General features: G+C 40.8%; 1 protein-coding gene across 1 annotated transcript; it reads right to left on the minus strand.

Annotated features, from left to right (window-relative positions):
- Positions 1-4,306: 4,306 nt before the first annotated feature.
- On the minus strand, positions 4,307-9,249 carry ckmb (creatine kinase, muscle b). Its single transcript, XM_084717538.1, has 9 exons — positions 9,106-9,249; positions 7,450-7,562; positions 7,238-7,334; positions 6,849-7,003; positions 6,431-6,563; positions 6,156-6,327; positions 5,487-5,610; positions 5,186-5,375; positions 4,307-4,891 (listed from the first exon to the last, which is right to left on the minus strand). The coding sequence occupies exons 2-9, from the start codon at positions 7,540-7,542 to the stop codon at positions 4,713-4,715; spliced, it is 1,143 nt and encodes a 380-aa protein (XP_084573664.1). The 5' UTR covers positions 7,543-7,562; positions 9,106-9,249; the 3' UTR covers positions 4,307-4,712.
- Positions 9,250-22,174: the final 12,925 nt, after the last annotated feature.

Genomic DNA, 22,174 nt, shown 5'->3' on the forward strand with positions numbered 1-22,174 from the left:
GTTTATGTTCTTTCTTTAATGCTTTTTAAATGGGCAGAAGTTTGACATCTGTTGTCATTCTTGGAAGCAGACGTCGCATATTTTAGAAGTGAGGGTGCAGTCTGACCTCCGGCCTCTAGAGGGAGACATGCAGAAATGCAGATACTTGTGACAGACTGAATGAAGCATCGCAGCCTTTCTGCCGATCCATTGATAACGCCCATTTTACTGCTCAGTTGGGATTTTTATGTTTGTTCGTAGCATTTCTGGTAAAATGTCGCCTCTCTGCCTGCTATCCATACTGCAGCTGTACTGTGTATCTATAGCTGGCAGGTGAGCCGCTTACAGACAAGCAAAGCTGCCTAATAACACAGGAACCTGATAACATTTGAGCTTATGCTTCGCCCATCACACATACTCACCTAATCAGTGTTTTGTCCCTTGCTACCTTTTATTAACAAGCAGAAGTCATTCCAAAAAACTTTAAATAACACTTTTTTGTCAGCCAATCAGAAGGCATTATGGTGCGTTCCATTTAGCTTGGAAATCTGAGCTTGAGATGACATCATACTGAATTGACCACATTCCAGTGCAACAAGTTGTATAAACTTTTTTTTTTGTGCTTGATAACAACGCGTTCAGCAGTGTTTTGCACATACAGTCACCATAGCAACATGTCCACTGTGTGTACCACTGATTTACTGACACACAAGTGCTTTTTAACAGCTTTCACTGCTGCTGATGCACGGAGCAGCCACAGGGGGGCGTTCCAGTTGAAATTTCCGACTTGGTACTCGGAAATCGTGACTTTCCAGTTCAAGTGGAACACACCATTAATCTGAATGCTAATTTGAAGTACCGTGTGTAGGATTTAGTGGCATCTAGTGGTGAGGTTTTAGATTGCAACCAACTTGCCTCACCCTCCCCTTCCAGGCATGTAGGAGAACCTACAATGGCCAGCGAAATGCCCTATCCAGACCCGGTGTTTGGTTTTGGCAGCGCAACTTGGCGGCCTCTGTGTAGATATAAACGGCTCGTTCTAAGGTAACAAAAACACAATTCTTCTTTTCAAGTGTTTATTCCATTTCTACCATATTCTATCAATGAATCCTACTTAATCTTACACACTGGACCTTCACTATTATTATTGTACTAACTGAACTACCTTTTTTACCCATAACAAAATTAAAATTAAATATTTTTCCGCACATATCGCATGCTTTCACTGAGTGCCCAGACAACTAATAAGATTAGATGTCTGCCACAAATGGTTAAAAAAAAAGATAAATCAACACTTGAATTTAATAACTGTTTTGTTATTTTTATTTTCCAAGTCCAAATTTTTATCCAACCTGAAGGAAAGTTAAAATTATATGATAAAAAGCTATACATTTTCACATCTTTTCCCCCGAGGCTAACGAAGCCTTTATTTTTAGTTGCTTTGGTTCATCGTCAAACAGCTGAAAGTGAAGCAGCCACTTTCAAGTTGTTTCATTATAATTTGATTTCTTCTTCCAAAATCCTTTTTTTTCCTCATCAGATAACAGTAGCACAAACCGGTTTAGAGTGAAGTCTTACTGACGTATAGTAGCTGTTCTGGTAGCACTTTGGCATCACAGTATCACAGTCTGTCAGCACGCCACCGCCATCACTTTCCTCAAATGTAGTGCAATACCGCCACAAAGCCAAGAATCAAGACTTGAACAAGCATAAAGACTTAATAGGGCTCCTTGTTTGTTTTATTTTTTAATTTTTGATATTGCTGATTTGTTGTTAAAATTCCTTGAGCACTTTTTTTTTTTTTTTTTTTGCCAGGATTGCATTGTACCGTACTGGCGAGAGTTTATGATTAATCTGTAATTATTTTTTTTTCGTAAATTGTTAAAAATCACGTTGTCTCACACATTTTAAAGCCCACTGAAGTGAGTGGTTGACATTCTGAATGCCTTTCTTTTAACTTTACTTTACATTTCTTGGCATCATTCACTTCCCACAGAGAAACCAGGCGGAGCGACGACTTCAGGTTTCCAGGAAGAGGTGCCATGTGGTTTCAGTGACGCCACAAAGTCGTGTGGTAAAATTACACGTACCAAGGAAAATGATTATCTTTCTTCATGAAGTTTTGTCACATTTAACAGTTTCATTTTGTCCAATGTTGTGTTTTTTGTTTTTTTTTTACGTTTTCTTGACCTTTTTTGATAGAAACTGTAGACTTTTCCCTCTGTCAACCAATCAGGCTGCAGCACTGCTGAGACGTGTATGACTGTTGACCAATCAGATTCCATTATGACTGTAGGAGGTGTATGACTGTTAACCAATCAGACTCATCAAGCCACTGTATAATTTCAAAGCATGCAGCTTGTGCCATGATGAGGCAGATAAGAATGTGACCTTGAATGACCTTTAAAAAAAATTGGATTGTTGGATTTTTCTTTTATAAAAAAAACTTTTTGCTGCTTATTAAAAAAGTATAGCTACAAATATTCAACAAAAATACACTCACAGACCCCACCAAGTGCTACACTGATCATATATTGACACTGACGACTCCAAAATCAAAAGGTTGTTGTACTCGTATTGTAACTCTATAAAGCCAAGCAATTCTAACTTGTACTTCTGAAGTATGCAGCATCTAACAAAAACAGACGTGAAAAAGGAAAAGTCAGATGATACAGCGGATTTGTGATCTTTACGGTCTGCAGGAGTTTCATCTGTTTTAATGGGAGATTTCAGCCGCAGCAGGTGTCCACCACTGTCTGAAAAATGTGAAGCTGTGATTTAGGGCTAGTTTTGTGTGTACGTGTGTGTGTGTGTGTGAGTGTGTGTGCGCGGGTGTGTACAACTGGGCCTCACTCTCTAAAACCTGTTCTGTAGATACAGTTAGGGCCATGCTTTAAGGCTACAGTTCTGTTGTATAGTGTGTTTGAAGCCGTCGCTGTTACCAACATAACTTAATTTATGGGCTGAAATTACAGAAACGATCGACCTGCAATCCTGCATGTCTCCTAGGAAATAATGTGTGACACAAAAATAAAGACTTTCAACCTCTTTCATATTTTATGTCTATTTTTTCCTCAGATGGATTTAATGTCTGTGACGTCTCAGGAGTTTCTTTTCATTACTGTTGAATTGTTGAATTGTTGTATGGTGTGTGTGTGTGTGTGTGTGTGTGTGTGTGTGTGTGTGTGTGTGTGTGTGTGTGTGTGTGTGTGTGTGTAGGCCTGTCATGATAATTGCGTCATCGATTTATCGTACGATGTATGGACATGACCTTGAACATTTTTGGTGACCTCAGTATTTCTCGTGGTGTTTAAATGTGAGTTTGTACACCAGTGGTAGAAAGAGAACTGACACTTTGTTCTCAAGTACAAGTACTGTTACATTACTAAAATATTACTCAGTTACAAGTAAAAGTGCTGGTGTTAGAAAACTTTAAAAAGAAAAGTATTCTTGTCAAAAACTACTATAGTAGTATAGAGTATACTATACTCTACCTTTTCCTAATTTTCCTTATTCAACAAGTGATGTGCAGGAGACCGTACTTTCCGGACTATTGATTAAATATCCATCAATACATTTTCCATTGGTCGGCAGTTAATTGGTGAATAATTGTTAACCTCCATATTTCAAACCTGCAGCAGTGTTCTGGGGTTTTTTCGTCCATATGTTCTGGCCTGTTTGTCATCAGATCACCTTACTGGCTACAAAATGTAGATGAAAAGTTTGTATATTAATTCAAATTGTACTCGCTTATGATTTTAAAAGTATCTAAGTAGATTACATAGTGTAATAAATACTTAAGTACAGACATGAAAATCAACTTGTAAAAGTACAGGTAACCCCCCCCACCACCAAAAAAACCCCACTTAATTACAATAACTTGAGTATTTGTAATTAGTTACTTCCACCCCTGTTTTTCACAAATGCAGATGAAAAGTCTGGATATTAATTCAAATTGTTCTCGGTACTCATTTATGATTTTAAAGGTAAGTAAGTGTAATGAAAGTACAGACTTAAAAAGTACAAGTACCCAAAAAAACTACTTAATTACACTAATTTGAGTATTTGCAATTAGTTACTTCCACCCCTGGTCCTAAATAATGTTCTTTTATTGCTTTTATTTCTGGGACATTGTCCAGTAGATGTAGTTATTGTGACAGGCTTGTGTGTGTCTGGTGAAATCTAATTTTAAAGGATTTTCTTTTGTTGTGCACGTATTAATATGAACTGTATCTGTTCATGTAAACAAAGCTACACATATCACTGTCAGTCTGTTACTGCAAAAGACTAACGTGTTTCTGCACAAAAAAAAACATGAGAGAGCAGGTTTGATTGTTACATGGGGCATAATTTAATCGTCCAGTTATAATTTACAACAACCAAAAAAAAATTATTTCGGTGTGTATACATAGCCACGACCAGACTATGCATGGATTGATCCCAGGATGTTACAGAGAAAATTGGGGGGGAGAGGGGGTGATTAAAGTGACAGGAAATTAGAAAGAGGAACCAAAGAAAAAGCAGGAAAGGAAAAGATGAGTGAGGTTAACAGAAGTGAGTAAGAAAGGAAGGAGCAGAGAGAAAAGTGGAGTGTCTTCTTGATGGAAAGAAGTAAGCAGGAAGTAGCCAGTCGGCCGAAACCAGTAAAATAACTTTACAGCAAGGCTACCCGTTCATTTTTTATAATAATATAAAAAAACAAACACAGACAGTCATTCAGTCATCTGTCCACTTTACTTCTGGGCGGGGATCATGCCATCGATGGACTCTCCCTTCTCAAGCTTCTTCTCCATCTCAACCATCAGCTTGACACCATCAACCACCAGCTGGACCTGCTCCACCTCGGAGGAGCCCAGACGGTCAGCGTTGGAGATGTCGAACACACCACCCACAGAGGCTGTGTCCACACCACCTGGGAGGAAAAGAAAAAAGAAGGAGAGGGGAATAAGTCGTCTGAGAAAAGGAGCAGCAGGAGGAAAAAACTGACCCCATCCTCTCTCTGTTACGCAGGTTATCTAACTAAACTTCAGTGGATAAGAAATACAGTATTTCTGCATAAAGATCATTTAGACTCTTGGAAAGTGGAAATGGAAACAAGCTACTGCCTGACTAACTCACTCTACAAGAATGTAAAAAATCTGTGCACTTTTTAACCCTGACTGATACATTTCACTTTTTCTTCTTCTTCTTCTTCTTCTTTCAGTACCTGTGCCACGCTTCTGCAGACGCAGCCTGGTCAGGATCTCCTCGAACTTGGCGTGTGTGCTGAGCTTGGGCAGTTTGACGTGCACGCCACCGCGCAGGCCGGTTCCCAGGTTGGAGGGGCAGGTCAGGATGTAGCCCAGATGCTCGTTCCAGCTGAAGCCGTGGTTGTGCTTCTTGAAGATCTCCTCAATCTGACCGGTGAGGCAGACAAAAAAAAAAAATAAATAAAGTAATGCACAATGGTTAAAATATAATGAATTCATGCATGTGTGAAATTACGTGTGCATGTTTTTGTGCGTTACCTTCTTCAGGCCAACGCAGAAGCGTCTGAAGACCTCCTTCATGTTGCCTCCCTTCTGCATGGAGATGACACGCAGGTGATCCTCCTCGTTCACCCAGACCAGGAAGGTCTTGTTCTCGTTGTGCCTGGAGGAAGAAAATCTAGGTTAGTTTCGCTTCGTCCACACACAGGTCAAAGTATTCAGTAATTTGACACTACAGAGTTGCAGCTTGGTAAAAATGTTTCTCCGAGTGTCTCTCAGAAGTTTACATTAAACCCTGATTAATACACTGACCCTGATAATGTGAATTGTTCAGGCTGCACAGTGGTGGATTTACAGCATGTCAAGCCACTGTGAGGGGCCACGCATGCTGCAGCTGAGCACACTGTGCTCTGGTATTCATGACACACTTTAACAGATGTTTGAAAACAGGAATAATCAGGACTGTCATGTTAGGGCTGTGGCAGAGAGAGACAGATGGTGGAAGTTTTAAAGGTCGGCTTGGGAAGGGCAGATGGGCGATTTAAGCTCATGGTGGGGGTTGTTTGTGTTTATGGGCAGACAAAACCAGCTTTTACAGTTGATTATAGCACATATCTGATCATCTTTTTGCTTTCTAAACTGGGAGGATCTAGAAAAAAAGTCTCTTTTATTTTGTGTTTGCAGTGTGTGTGTCTGCGTGTCTCTCACCAGATGCCTCTGCCATCGGGCCAGTCACGGGCCATGCCGGCGCAGGTCAGCAGGGGGGACACGGGCTTGTCGAACAGGAAGTGATCGGCGATCAGCTGCTCCTGCTCGGCATCGGTCATGCCGACCAGGGGGTAGTACTTTCCCTTGAACTCACCCTCCAGGCTGGCCAGGGCTGAGGACAGAGGAAAGGAGTCAGTCCCTGATAATCAGATCGTGTGTTCTACAAATATCTGCATCGGATAGGTTGGCCTTATTGTCATTAGTTTGACATTCACCCTCAATGGACAGCTTCTCAATGGCTCTGCGCTCGCCACGGCTGTTGTGGGGGGGCAGGGTGAATCCCTTGATGCTGCGGCCGGTACGGACACGGCTGGACAGCACGTAGTTGGGGTCCAGGTCGTCACCACCCTGAGAAAAGAAGAAAAACATAAACATTGTTATTGTATTTTATGGATAGGACAGGGGGAGACGACCCACAGCCAACTGAGCTACCTGGCTACCATGTTAGTTTTCATCTCTCCAAGTTTTCTTGTTTCACCCATGAGGAATTGAACTTGGTTTTAGAAAAGTTATATACCATGCCTTGCATATCATAACAAAGTTAACCTTGAATTGTTGTGGCCATTGAAGCAACCGGCAGTTTATTTTGTCTAAAACAGTTTGATCTAAAACAACACAATCTTGACTCCTCACCTTCAGGTTCTCGAAGTTCAGGTCGGTCTTGTGCTTGTCGGTGGGCTTGTATCCACCGTGACGGTCGGAGATGACGGGGTCCAGCAGATCCTTGAAGACCTCGTAGGACTCCTCATCACCAGCAACGCAGCCGACGGTCATGATGAAGGGGTGACCTTGGGGACAAGAGGGAAGATGAGGATGTCGGTAAGGTTGCAAGCTAGTCCAACTTTAAGGATTCTCATATATGTTTTGGGGGATGCTGGTGGTGTGTTTTTGGTTCTGGCACTGGGTAGGACAGAAAACTTGCCAGACATATAATGACCACATAATAGTTGAATTATGTTTCCCCAAACCCTATACATGCTGGTGTGTGTCAATCTGTATGCTGATGACTTGCCCCTTCTTACCAGGGTTGTCGACGCCAGTCTGGATGACGTCGTCCAGGGTGAAACCACTGGGGGTGGACTTGCCTCTCAGCTTGCCGTAGATTTCCTTGGTCAGAGCCTGCAGTGGGTGACACCCAGCGCAGGTCAGTGATTGTACACTCTTATGATTTCCTCTGTTGTATCTAAGACAATCTGGTGCCTGTTTAGAACGTGTGTCAGAGTGGGGTTTGTACCTTGGCCATGTGGTTGTTGTGCAGGGACAGATCGGGGAACTCGTCGTCCAACGAGAACTTCATCTTGTAGTCGTTGTGGCAGTTCTTTGCCATGGCTGCGGTTTTTGCTCCACCTGAGGAGAGGTTAGAAAAAGAAGAGAGGAGGTGTTATTTCTCTGAATCTCTTGTGCTTGTAGACTAAAGGATATAAGAGCAGGATTTTACATGTTTTTGTCAAGTATTTAATGTGCCTTTGTTGCGGTGATGTAACAAAGCAAACTGAAACACAGCATAGTGACCCGGTGAATACCGTTTTCCTTTTCTGGCATTTCTCCAAGTTTTTCTAGCGTCTTGTCTATGAGTCTCCTGGTGAAGAGGAGACACCGTCTCATTCTATCTGTCTCCCTGACTTACTTTTTTCTGTCTTGTTCCTTTCTTTCTGTCTCTCTCTCTCTCTGTCCATCAGCTGAGCAGTCTACATGCTTTTCCTTCCTGTCTCACCACCTGTCCCCCACCACCCACATGGCAGATTATTAATAACCTGGCTGTGCCCCCTCTCGTCCTCCACCCCTCCCCTCCGCAGGGAGCTACAGTTTCCAGCACATTACGATGAATGATTTTCTCTTCTCTCTCACTCCATTCAGCTTAAGACTAATGCTTAAGACTGTGCTGCAGTACCTGGGCAGCAAAAAGTAATTTTGCACCGGAAGCAACAAAACTTTTAAAAGAGACAATCTTTTTAAAGACTGAAAATATCACAAAAATGCAAATACTTGAAACTGCAAGTGGTTTTAATTTAGTAATATCTGGCCATCTCCCTTTTTGTCTTAGTTTTGTTTTTAATGTTTTTGGTACAATGCAATTGTTTCCGTAAATAATAACTGAACTGAAAAGCTTCTTGATAAAAATAGTTTGCATATCCCTACCTCAGCTCTCACATATCTCAAATTTGGAAGCTAATAAGCTAGTCATTAAATACAAACTTCTTTAATATAAATTTCTAACTGCGGAGCCGGAATCGACAGAGCTGCAGCTGCAGAATCAGTCAGAAGAGACGTGTGGGGTCAAGAATAGATTTACAGCCACCTTCACAGCCACCATAATGTATCTATTTACAAGCCAAACTCTGTCCGTCAAATAGACGTCATAACGCCTTCGGTTGCTTGAGGTGTAGTTGATTAATGACACCTGGTGCACCGAAAGGTCAAAGCACTGCATGTCCTGCAAGTGCTCCCAAACTATTCAAAGTCACACTTGATGCCTGCCCTGCTAGCGTCAGCAGCAGATATGATGGATAGTCACAGCTGTTTCCGTGACCCTACACTGCCGTTTACCGAACTATCCCTTTATCAGCGGACTGGTGCTAAACCCACAGCCAAGAAACCCAGAGCATCAGGCCTTTCAAAGAAAAGTTTCATTACAGTGTGCACTGATAGAGGAATGATCAGAGCAGATTTTAGTAGTTTCCACATCCCAAGAATATGTGCAGAGCTTTAGAGGAATCCAAGACAAAAATGCAAGAGGAGGAAAAGTTTTCAAGGCTCCAGAGTTCACCAATAGAATCTGTCTGACAGATATTTGGTTAAAAATGGATTTGTCAAGGAGAGGTTTTTGTCCTATAATCTCTCCCTTGGATTTATCAAAAATACAGAATAAAGCATTCTTTTGCTTCTTTACCTGCTTAGGAGAAAAGAAAGAGGTAACAGATCCCGGGATCAGGTCCTGCCCACCGATTGTAGGGGTTGCCCAACTCTGCCAGGTGATGGACTTAAGCATTTATACCCAGACCTCGGCCCCTATTGGCTGACTGGACTCGGGGTCCCCTCATTTGATTGGTCACAGGGGGTCTTCTGTGCCCGGGCGAGTTTCTAAAAGGCAAGAATGAACATCACACAACACTCGAGACGAGAGACAAGGCAACAGCTGCAGCTGCTCGGTCCAACCTTTCACCTTCTGCCTGCTAGTAGCTGTTTGGTAGCAGCCTGCAGGACAGAACGACGGTGGACAAGAGGGAACAAAAGCACACGCTTCCTCAAACATTTATAATTTATCTTAGATGCATGCATATAACTGCTCTCTGGTGAAATTAGACTCTCAGAATCTTTGCAGCGTAGGTACATTTGATCATAGTGATTTACGATGAGAGTAACTGTAGAAAAGGTTTCATCTTTTCCTGCAGTGTCAACATTACATCAAGAGTATAAATATGAAAATCAGAATATCAAGCAGTGGAATGAATATTTCAGTATAGCTATAATACACATAATGAGTATGTACTGTAGAGGAAAATGCTAATTTAAAAGAGGATGAAAGTTTTCTTATTCTTGCAATGGGATTAAATAAACTCCATCCCATAACTGAAGATGTGCTGTATTAGTTTTTTAAGGCTTAAGAATTTTTTTTAACATATTCTATATGATTAAATGTATTACTTTGATGTTAACAATAACAAATCAAACAATATGGATGCGAGAGTAGGTGGAGATTCCTCAGTTCCCACTCACAGAAAAACAACATTTTTAAAAAAAATCAATCAAATGTTTTTTTTTAAATGAAATAAATATGTCCTCAATTATATTAAATATTAAAGGGATGGTCTGGATTTTTTGAAGTGGGGTTGTATGAGGTACTTTTCCATAGTTAATGTGTTACCTACCTAGATGGTCAGTCGACATGCCCGAAGTTTGGAGAAGCAGCAGGAGTACCAGCGCAGGAAGCTAAGCAACATACCGCTGCAGCAAAACGTATGTTAGATACCTAAGTTAATGTTAGGTACCTCAGTTAATGTGTACGCCATATTTGGAATACTTTGACCACTCTACCCCTGCTGACAGACAGCCATTTCTCATGGTCAGCCATTTTTATTTAAGTCAACTATTGCTTTCTCCACAGCGACCAGGCTCCTTTGACAAAAAGAGCAATTTTAACTTGTAGAACAGAGTTGCTGCCTTGATTGGTTAGTTTATTGTGTTATTGTGTGGATTCATTGTGGTTAAAATATTCTAAATATAGGATACTCTTGAACCTTTTTTTAAATTGTGTTTTAGGTGTGTTATGTTTTGCTGGTGACCCTGTCAGCAGTACGTTGCTTAGTTTCCTGCACCGATACTCATGCTGCTTCTCCAATCTGGAGGCATGCCAACTGCCATCGCCTCTCAGTAATACACTGACTATGGATATACATACAACCCCAGTTCAAAAAGCCTGAACTATCCCTTTAAGGTGTAAACACATTTGAACACTTCCTACAAATATATTATTTTGTTGTAAACAGCAACAAAATACAACAAGTTTGCAAGAGGTGGTTGAGGAAATTTCTCAATTCCCAGCCATCATATAGTCATTAGTATATAAGTCTGACTTAAAGTATGTCTTCCACTGGAGAGGGTGACAGTGTGCAGCTTCACGTTGATAAGGGGTGAAGTTTTTCACCTGCTTTGACCTGATCAGTTTAGAAAGAGCAGGTGGCTCTGATGGGTTGGAAACTTTCCATATGCACATGTAGTGCACTGAATCTGTCCTCCATGTTTCATAAGTGTCCCCGGCGAGTCAGTGAAGCAGAGCAACCACAGTTCTGTCTGTCATCATGTTTCAGAGTTGAAATAACCACTTTGTCTTAGATTACATCATCATAATATTTAAGATTACAGATCGGATTACATTGAGTTGCGGCCCCTTTGCACCTACCAATTTGCTAAGTGGAGATGTCTGCAATGTGTGAGTTTAAGATATGTGTTACCGCTCCCTGGGTGAATCATGTAGTGATGCATAGTGACAGGCTGCCCAAACTTAAGACATCTGGTGAGTCAGAGGAGAGAAAATGATTCAAATCACTTTGCATCAAATGCAAAAAGTTTGGACTCAAGTGTGGACTCACAGAAGCTTATTCTCAGATCTGGATGTAAATGTAAAACCTCAAGTCCAGTTCTGTACTGTAGGAGTGCCAGCGTCATTATCCTCCGCTGGTTATGTGATAGACCTCAGTAATCTACCCGCAGACAGATATTTAATCATACACGCATCATGTGACAAAGTAGAAATTGTGGGGTGGAGCTGAGAGACACTGTGACGCAGACAGCAGCAGTCAGAAAACTAGAGGTCAGACGTTTATGCAGATTTCATGAGAGCTTTTCAAAACAACTTATACTGTTTTTTCTTTGTATTTTTAGCAAGAGATTACATATTAAAAATTACATATTAAAAACTTTTAACTTTTAAACATCTGTTACCCCTTCAAACCACGCCACAAAGCCCTACATCTACACACCGAAATTAAAAATGCAAATAATAGTAATTAAGTGATAAAATACAAATAGACGATTTCGGGAAACAACCAAAGGAGCCAAAGGAGTCTGGTTGCTCCAGAGAGATTGATATTTTCTAAAATATTCTGAAAATATTCAAATGAAGCGTACACTTGGGCTTTTTTCCTGTGGCTAAAATACATTTTGCTGACCTTGTCCACAGCAGGACATTTGCTGCCTAAACTGGTGCTCCTCCTGCTTCTTCAAACTGCTGCCATGTAGGTGATACACTGACTATAGATAAGTACCTCATAAACCTCCACTTCAAATACACAGAACTATCCCTTTAATGATCCCCAAGAGCCATTTCAGTGTTCAGTCTTTTGTTTTGGTGCACCAAAAAGCTCTCTGCTAGGCCTGTTGGATATTACTTAACTTTATTCACGACGTTAAACATTTGTATAAAGTACAAAACGTGCTCTCATGCACTGAGCGCAAACAGACATGTTGCATGCATCTGTTATACGACTGTAAGTGTGTGCATGTGCATGTGTGGGTGCATATTTGTGGTTGTGTCAGTTTGCCTTTCAAACTGCAAATTTTGCAGATGATTGTTGTGTTCATGAGCGTGGGGATTTAGAGCGTCACTCTGAGTCTCAGCTCCTTTGCTCCAAATCAACACTTGGGCTCCAGTTTCACAGCTGCAGCCTGACCATCCACAGACATGACTTTCCAAATTAGTCTTTCTCCATGTCGCTGCATGTTGCTCACCCACTGTGAACTCAATCATCACATACTGTATGCATGAACAAACACACACACCTACTCATTACCGTGACCATAAATCAAAGACTGTGAATATAGTCCACAAAATGACATAAGCTGCCACGTTCACATAAACTTGAGCAAACTATAAAATCCAATAAATGATCACTATAAAGTGAAAACTATGGAATATAAAAAAAATAATAAAATGACACACGTCTAAAGGATCAGTGTGTAGGATTAAGTGGCATCAAGTCGTGATCTTGCAGACTGTAAACACCTCATCTCTCTCTTCTTCCAAGCATGTAGGAGAACTTATGGTCACTGCAAAACTCATGCAAATGCACAAGGGTGTATCCAGAGCCAGTGTTTGGTTCGTCTGCTCATGTAGAAACATGGCTGGTCAAAGTGGTGGACTCATAGACTTGTAACAGAAGTAGACACAGTATTGCAGCTCAGCCTTGCCACCATTTTTTTTTTCCAGTGGCGATTTGCAGAATTCCGGTGGAAAATTCCCACATAGGCCACCCTTATAAAAGAAACGTCTATAAAAGTGCTGACAGGACACCTCGAACTGCAAGGTCAGTTATGATGCTTTCTATTATGAATCTTTGATCCACTGAGTTAAAAAAAAAAAATCTGTAACATCATCACAGTGTGAAGTCTATGGGCAGAGTGGGAACTTGTGGGTGGGGGTAAGGGGGGAAACACTACTGCGAATATTCAGTGGGCCATATAACCAGGAAGTAAACCTGGGAGCTAGAAACCTTTTTAGGCTTACGCACCAGGCGAGAAACTCTCATTTGACTGAATGAGCGCCATCTTTGCATTTACTGTCTAGTTCATTATAATATATCTGAGGGCATTTTGTGACACCAGAGCAGTAGCTCTGAATTACAATCAGGGACTTGTAGCAGCCTGAGAGGGTGCGTAAACTCTATTTTACACATAAAAGTACAATTCAACCTCCATTACATCCTTTAGCACCCATCAATAAAACTCAAAGGTCATGCTGACTGACGGGGCGATATGTGCTGTGTGTGTCTTCTGCCCATTCAGACCAGTTTGTTCTGTTGCTCGTATGCCACCGTGGCGCAGATCCAGTATCCCAGTTTAGACTGATATTCTATCCCCCAGCACTCCCCCACCCCACCCCCACACACCCATACCACTCACCCCCCCACCCCCAACAGCCCCAGAACCCTGCAGCTGCCCCAGGGAAACAGGCACCAAGGACAGTTATGTAACCAGGAACACTGTGTGAATCGTTCATAATGATTCTATCTGAATCTCATGTGCAAGAAAATCGTATGGTTGAATACTTCACTGGACTTTATGATTACTAAATGGCACGATACTGAATAGCATACATGTTTAAGTTTTCATTGTCTGATGTTTGGGTGAGGATATGTTGTCAGAAATGATGCAAAATAGCTCTGATCAACGTGAAGCAGCAGGATGAGGGGGGAAATGGTTAAACAGTTCGATCTGTGTTACGGGGTCACATATGAGACTGTACAGTCGGTGCAGTTTGTGTGTGTGCATTTGCAAAAGTACCCATGCATGTCTGCTGCCTGAATTTGTATGTATAGTAAATAAAATTGATATACATGTCATGTTGATGCATTGTGTGCATGAGGAAGCATACATACATATATAAATATAGGTTTATGAACACTCAAATAAAATATAAATGCAACACTTGAATTTGCTCCCATTTTTCGCAAGTTGACGTTAAATATCTAAGACTTTTTCTGTGCACACAAAAGGCTAATTTCTCAGAAGTTTTGAGCACAAATTCATTAATATCTCCATCACTATGAAAATCCATCCACCTAGACAGCATGATTACTGTACAGGTGTACCTTGGACTGGACGCAGTAAGAGATCACTCTAAAATGTGCAGTTTTATCAGCAACATCAACATCACCTTGCCGCAGATGTCGCAAGTTTTGAGGGAGCGTGCAGCTGGTATGCCGACTGCAGAAATGTCCACCGGAGCTGTTGCCCGTGAATTGAATGTTCATTTCACTACCATAAGCCGCCTCCGATGTCGTTTCTGAGAATTTGGCAGTACATCCAACAGGCCTCCCAACCCCCGGACCATGTGTAACCACCCCAGCCCAGGACTTCCACATCCGGCTTCTTTACCAGGAAGATCGTGAGAGCAGCCACCCAAACAGCTGGTGCGACAGTTGGTTCGCAAAATGCCGTAACAGACTCAAGTAAGCAAATGTTCACCTTCGACGGCTTCTGGAGACGTTTTCTCTTCACGGATGAATCCCAGTTTTCACCCATTTGTGCTAAAACTCTGTGTGTAATAAGAGTTTTGTGTGCAAAGAAAAAGATCTTTTACTTCAACTTGTGAAAAATGGGTTTATATTTTTGTTGTGTTTAGCTTTGAAAAAGTCAAGATTTAACTAAATGTCAAACTGCTGTTTGTGATTTCAGCATCACATTTTCCAAGTTAGTTTTTTGTGGTAAACAGGATCAGCAGCAAAGCAGGCGCTCCAAAATATAGGAAGGAGGTCTTTTTAAGGGCTTTAAACAAACAGACAACACAGGTGTAGCCTCACATATATCAGGAAGCAATCGCATCACTCGGATTTTATACAACAGGTGAAACAAATGAAAACATGAAATAACAATGCTCTTTCACTTGTTTCTCCTCCCATGTTATAATCTGGGTCATGTGACTGCCTTCCATTGGCTGTTGCTATGGGTGAGGCTACACCTTTGTTGTCTGTTTGTTTACAGCCCTGCCATGGCTGAAACATGTGGCCACTACAATTCAGACTTTTTAATATTTCCTTCCTCGTCATCACTATTTTTTGTGAGGATCACCTTCCTGTTTATCCTGTTGTTGTTTTCCTGTTTTGTCACATGTGAATCTATAGTTCATTCAGAACTATACAGTAACATGTAAACCTTGTCGGAGTTGGCTTGCAGTCCGATGGCAGATTCTTATTCACAGCAGAGGCCTCAGGGAGAACTTGAGGGTTACTTGCATTCACACATTCACACTTGGGTGTTGCCAGCAACAGCTGGCAGTCTTGGCTGCTGATGGCTTCCACTGACGCACATTTGGGATATTTCTATCTTTGTTATACTGCATCTTATTGCTCTAAAATTTGTCTTTGTGCTTCCTGTATTGAGAGGGAAGAAACAGCAAACTGATGTGACGTGAATCTTGAGGATGTAACAAAAAATTCAAGTGTTTTTTCCCCCTAGAATTTAGTTGTTGTGTTTTTTTGTTGGTGTTCATCACAACATCGTCTTTCAAAAAATGTAAATTAGTATTTTAAACTTATGCGGATGCAAAAGTCAGCTCTAATCCCTGGATATAAACTCCTTTAACTCAGAGGGAAGTATTTCTCTTATGAAAGAGACTGTAGATCTGATGAAGGAGGAGCAGCCCTCACACCTTCTTTGGATTCCTCAGATTTGACCCGGCCTAACTGTGTCAGACATACAAGTCCTCAGCCAGAGCAGAAAAAAAAAAACAAAAACCTCATGTTAACAGTTTGAGGGGCCCACAAATAGACCCAGGCATCTGTAAGACGACTCATGTTCAGTCTGTCACACGGTGAGAAGTGCTGGACTGGAATGAGCCGGGCTGAATGAGAAGGAGTGACGCTGTTTTGGCCAATGGGCGGCGGTGGCTTTAAGATTTGAGAGGCGAGCTCGTGACCACGGGGTCGTCGGGTCAGTCCCCTGATCAGCGGGATAAATTTGGGCGGGTGAAAGTGAAAGCACCTCCTCCTCGCTCCTCCCTCATGACCAACACTGAGATGCCCTTGAGCAGGACCTTTCACCCCGACCACCCAGCGGACGGCAGATACGACCGTGGTTGTATTGGTCCCTTAAAACTTGTCTTGCGTCACACTGAGTGTTGTGTGTCTGAAGTGTGTTCTTGTTGGCGCGTTTTGGGTAGTCTCATCACTCTCTGGATAAGCCAAACTGTAATCTAAAAAGTTGTTTAGTGACCTAATCTTTGGGTTTAGTTGGGTTTACCCCACACCACGCCCCTAAACCTAGTAATGCTACAATATATTGACAAGATGGACTGAAGGATGTCCAACAGCAACAACTAGGTGATGAGAATGTTTCAGTTGTTGCGCAGACTGTTTTTTGTTTTGTTTTGTTTTATTGCAGCTTGATTACCTACAGATTATCTTTATACTGTCTAAAACTGATTAGCTTTTCCAAAGACAGAGAAAACATTGGTGCCTGGCTTATCGAGGTGGACAGTTGGACATACCTGTGAGTATTTTGTCCTCTCTGACTTGAAGACTTGAGATATTCTACCTTTTCAGTTTTTTGTAGCATGGAGCCTTTTGTGGTTCCAGAGGGAGCTGTGGGAAATCAGAAAAATTGCATCAAGTGATGTCACTCGAGTCAGTGATAGTTTGGACTGAAGAATGAAAATAAAAAATAAAGCCTGTGGGCGTGACACTGGAGAGAAGAGGGCTCTGTGGCCCACTCCTCGTCTCTGTGTTGCATTGTGGGTAATGCACCCACAAGATTTGAGTAATCTTTGAAGTGTGAACTTAAACAAGATGTTGGGACCCCCTCGAAAATGAGATGATACATCTCAAGGGGTTTATCCTGATAAATACATTGTTAATAGCCTTAAAACATAGTGTTATAGTTACCACCGCCTGGGGCAGATACTGTATTAATGTGAAGGACAGCATGGACATTTGAGCAGGTTGTAGATTGGTTTTATCATAAACCGTTGCTCGTTGTGTTAATTAAAAGTCTGTGTCATAGTCCTTTCTTGATAATGCAAATTATGTTAATATACAACTTATTTGCAAAGGTCAACAATTATTAGCTTTTATGCTGCACAGCTCAAAGCAAATTTTATTTAAAAGAAGGTTGAGTCAGTGATCGCCTCACCAGGTGGAGCATTTTTTCATCATAGTGCTGCAGATAATATGATGTTGTTTTAGGGGGGAAAAAACTGACTATCTGGACAATTTCTACTTTACTATGTTCTGTTGCGCAATTTTAATATGGTCATATAATTGTGTTTTGTTATTTAACAACAGAACTTAATGACAGAAACATAATTCAGTCTTGAACTGATCCAAATTTCAGCAGCAGGGTGTGGGATGATGCTCACTGCATGTTTAGAACTTTTCACATTCATAGTGATCAGTGAGGTGTTATTACATCAATGAACACAAACAGGAGGATTTTTATTTAAACAGGAATACAAGAGAGATCAGCACAGAGTTGCATTCTCATTGTAGTGAAATAAATCGAAAGTGTTGTGCTTGTATAGTTGATAAAATGCCTGAGCAAATCACATCATTGATCATTCACCGATCTGCACGGAGCAACATTGTATTGTGTTGCAAATGCGAGTCATAAATTTAATTTTTGCATGATAGTTTTGAAATTTGAGTTTTGTGTGTACTCTGTGAAGGCGGTGATCTTACACTGAAATATAATCTACCTGAATAACTTGAGAGGGGGGACATGCAGTGGTGGGGGTGGACTGTGGATTTCTATCTTTAGTGCTGCCTCACCAGGTCCTCCGATCTCCAATACCAGCTCTCCTGATTGAATTGCATCGACTCAGCTGTCAGTCTGTCTGTCCCTCCGTTCATCCTTCTGTCCATTCATCTGTTCATCCACCTTCACTTGAGCAGATTGATAAAACATTTCTGAAGAGGACAGAATAATTTTATCCATGATTACCAGCACACATTATACATGTGGGGTAGCTCACATTATTTGTGACGTGTAGTTTCATATTTAATGAAACGGCCCACAAAATTTTCATAGATTTTTTGGGGGGCATTTCTTCTTTATGACACTGACAGCTGAAGAGAGACAGGAAAGACAGGAGAGAGGAAAAAGGGGGAGTCAGACAGCAAAGACCTGAACTCTGCAACAAGGACTCAACCTTAGTACATGATATGCACTTTACCAGGTGATGTGTGGCTGTAGGACGCTCTTCAGAAATGTTGTGCAGATTTTTTTGCCATGTGAGAGCAGATATATGGTTGTACTGTGTGTGTGTGTGTGTGTGTGCGCATGCGCCATTGTTCCCGTTCAGTCAATAAGTCATTCATTTCTAATTTTACATCAGTGGAATGTTGGTGAAGACAGCTGTAAAGTTTTAACTCTGCAGTTCTCCTCTCAGATGTGTGTGTGTGTGTGTGTGTGTGTGTGTGTGTGTGTGTGTGTGTGTGTGTGTGTGTGTGTGCGTGTGTGTGTGTGTGTTGCATACTGCGGGTCTACGTGCATATGTCCATGTAGTTATGTCTACCATGCACACCTGTGTTCTTTTTCCCATGTGCATGTGCTATGACAACCCGTTCTCATAGGTCGCCAAAAACCGATGCCGTCACACCCCTCTGGATCTCATACAGATGCTTGAGGAAGTTACCCCTCACAACAGGATGCCCAAACTTTTCATCTGGAGGGCCAAACCTGAAACTTAGTGATTAGCCACGGGCCAAAAGCAAACACCTTTTGTTTTGTGCTGTTAAGATTTAAAATGGTAAAAGTTGTCTTTATTGACTGCCTCGTCACTTCTACATGTTTACATAGCATTTTTACCACACAAAAATAATAAATAAAGCTGCAAAAACAGGATTTAAATTGTAATTTATTCATTTATTTACATCTGTTGGTCAATCTTTGGCCCACAGGCCCCACTTTGGGCAGCACTGATTTAAACTATTACTTTTGTTATTAACATAATCTGGGTATTAGCTTCTCAATTGATTGATGAATTACTGATCGATTAATTGTTTAGTCCATGAAATGTCAGAAAATAGTGAACTAGGCTTGGGCTGTACTCCTGACTGTACTCCTCTGTACTTTAGTATTCCCTTGGCATAGGCAGAGCCGGTTGTCATGGCAACGCCATTCCCACAGCTAGAAACAACACACAGACTCAGGAGCTCTGCTTCAGATTCACTTAAAATAATTAATCAATTATTGCCAATACATTTTCTGCCAGGGATTGAAACGGTATGAGATTTTTCACGGCCCTGCACAGCAGCCTCTGAAAATATCACAGGTCAACTTTGGCCTCACTTTGGTGCAGCTCCGCTTTACAGGTACGGTTTATATTACGTCACCTGACACGGATGGGATTACACTGAAGTTAGCTGAAAGCCTGGCGTGTCTCCCACAGACATTAAAGCATACATTGTGCGCCTGCATGAGACTCTGAGGGGCGTGATAAAACGTTGGTATTTGACACACACAGATATGCACACTCACATATACATATATATATATATATATATATATATATATATATATATATATATATATATATATGTATATCCGACTGCAGAGTGTACTGTCATTCCTCCTTGCTGTCGGCTGTCTGTTGGGCGTCAGCAGCAGTGTTGTATTGCCAGTGTGAAGTCCAACCACCGTCTCATCTCAGCATTGATCTCATCTTGTGTGCTTAGCAGCTTCTAACCCAACTTGCACGCACAAACACAGACACACACACACACACAGAGAGAGGCTGACAAAACATGAGAAACAAATGTACATTTTCCATCATTCTGTCTGCATGCAGCAACACCTCAGTCAAGAATCTGATCTTTAGTGTCTCGCGTGTGAAATGAAAAAGGGAGGAGGGAGCTGCAGATAAATAACAAAGGATTCACAGCCATGACAGTGTTATTTTTAGTGTTGACATTGTAATGATAGGCAGCGCTGCTAGTGTGTCCTCAGAGCGGGATGCTGCACAACTGCACAACCAAACAGTGTGATATATTCAATCAGGATAGTCAGCTGTCTCATTAGTCTGAAGACAAACTCTGGGAAAAGAAGATTACCTTTGGCTGACACAGTGAAATGTCTCTGCATCCAGAAAATGATCAGAGTGAGTGATTAGAAAGAAGAAATGAATCATCCCAGGAGATCAAGTATCTTAATACCCTTTAGAATTAATAATAAAAGAATTTGCATGATGTAAAAAGGAAGGAAACAAATCAGAAAAAAAGAGTTTACATTAAGCCCCGTCAATGGTTAATGAGTCAATAATGCTGCACTTAAGAACAAAGACTTAACAGTTATTATGAAGGTCAGTGGGCTTTATGAAGAGGTTTAACAGGCTGAACTGATTTACTGAGGCTTAGTTTTTCACTCGGGAGATTTTACATCAGTTTCTGTGCCCTCTGCTCTTCAGTCCAGACAAACTAGTACTGTTAGGGGAACAGTCAGTATTTAAGAAAATGCACAACAAAATCATTGAGATAACTGGTTCAGTCCTGTGCTTCATTTTACATGGACACCAGCTATAAGTATATAAAGAGAATATAAATATTTTCTCTGCAACAGATGAACAAATAAAGTGGTTTCTATTCTCTGCAGTGAGGTCGGAGGTTGTGGAAAGAATGAACTCCGACCTGCAGAGTTTTATGGGAAAACTGTGGAGTCCCTGCATAGTTCAGTGACACGAAGTGAGAAATCCAATTCTCAGACAGAAGCGTTTACAATAATCCTGCAAACGTGTCCAAATGGTTCTTCTCTTTAGTGCTCATTTGCACACAGAACCGCCCTGTAGATCCTACAAGGTGAAACCAAGTCACTGTGGACAAAAAAGTTTTCTTTTTTCTTTTCTCTATACTATATTTGCACAAGTAAACTTTGCTTTGCTAATCTTTTGCGACAGCTTCAAATTCATAAAGTTACACTTTTTTTTTTACTTTATTGCAGGTTTTCACATTACAAGTTATTCAATTCATCACTTATTTCATTCATCCACACAGTTTTTGTTTTTACAGACATAATGAAGGAAATAAAGATATAGGAGAAAAAGAAAGTTAAAGGTACTGTACTCTGTTAATTTTACATTGTTTATAATCCGTTTCCTTGTGTCATTTACTCCAGTTTCTTTCTAATTCCTCCTCTCTGTTTCTCAACCTGCTTCCACTTCTTTAATCTCCTCAGCTGTTAATTTCCATGCATTAATAGATGGTAATTTAACATTCATCCAGTTCTCTGTCATTTGTTTTAATGCCCCTGTTTTCTGCTGGAATGACACCTAATATAATATTGGGTGGCTGTAGCGGTTTCTTTCTCCTGAACTGACCCCCAAAGCTTTTTAAACATGAGACAAGGATGAAAAATATGTGAGTGATGAGCTATATATATATATATATATATATATATATATATATATACATATATATATATATATATATATATATATATATATATATATATATATATATACATATATATATATATATATATATATATATGTATATATATCCTGAAGAATAAGGCATTGCTGCACATCATGTCCCTGTGAAATGTAAAACAAAAACAAACAAAGCAAAAAAAAAAAAAAAAAAAAAAAAAAAAATCACTTTCCCATAATCCTCTGCTCTCTTCCCTTGCCCCTACACTCCACTGCCTCAGCTGCATATGATTGGGACTAATTGACCCAGTTTGTTGTGCAGTTTGTTTCAGCTACCAGCAGTCCTCCAGATGTTTATGACAAATGTAAGTGACTGTTTACAGTTATGGATAACATCTGTATTATATCTGATTCTTACTGCTGTCAGCAGCTGGTGGTCTGCATATATCTGTTTACATTTCTTGTCCCGTGTGTGTATAGTAAGATATTTTATTATCTGTAAAACAAATCCTCATGTATGACGTTTTTTATTGAGGCTCAAAACTTGTGCTCCAAAACTTGGAGGCTGTTTTTGTCGATTGCACGTCTGTAAGGTTGTTTATGGGGT

This window comes from Lutjanus erythropterus, chromosome 4 (genome assembly GCF_056507025.1).
Source record: "Lutjanus erythropterus isolate fLutEry1 chromosome 4, fLutEry1.hap2, whole genome shotgun sequence".
Classification (NCBI taxonomy): Eukaryota; Metazoa; Chordata; class Actinopteri; order Lutjaniformes; family Lutjanidae; genus Lutjanus; species Lutjanus erythropterus.

Coding starts and splice junctions, on each gene's coding strand:
- ckmb (XM_084717538.1), bottom strand. CDS start 7,542: ATGGCAAAGAACTGCCACAACGACTACAAGATGAAGTTCTCGTTGGAC. Junction 6,328..6,430: donor TGAGAAGCTGTCCATTGAGG/GTGAATGTCAAA, acceptor CTCTGTCCTCAG/CCCTGGCCAGCCTGGAGGGT. Junction 5,611..6,155: donor CCCGATGGCAGAGGCATCTG/GTGAGAGACACG, acceptor TTCTTCCTCCAG/GCACAACGAGAACAAGACCT.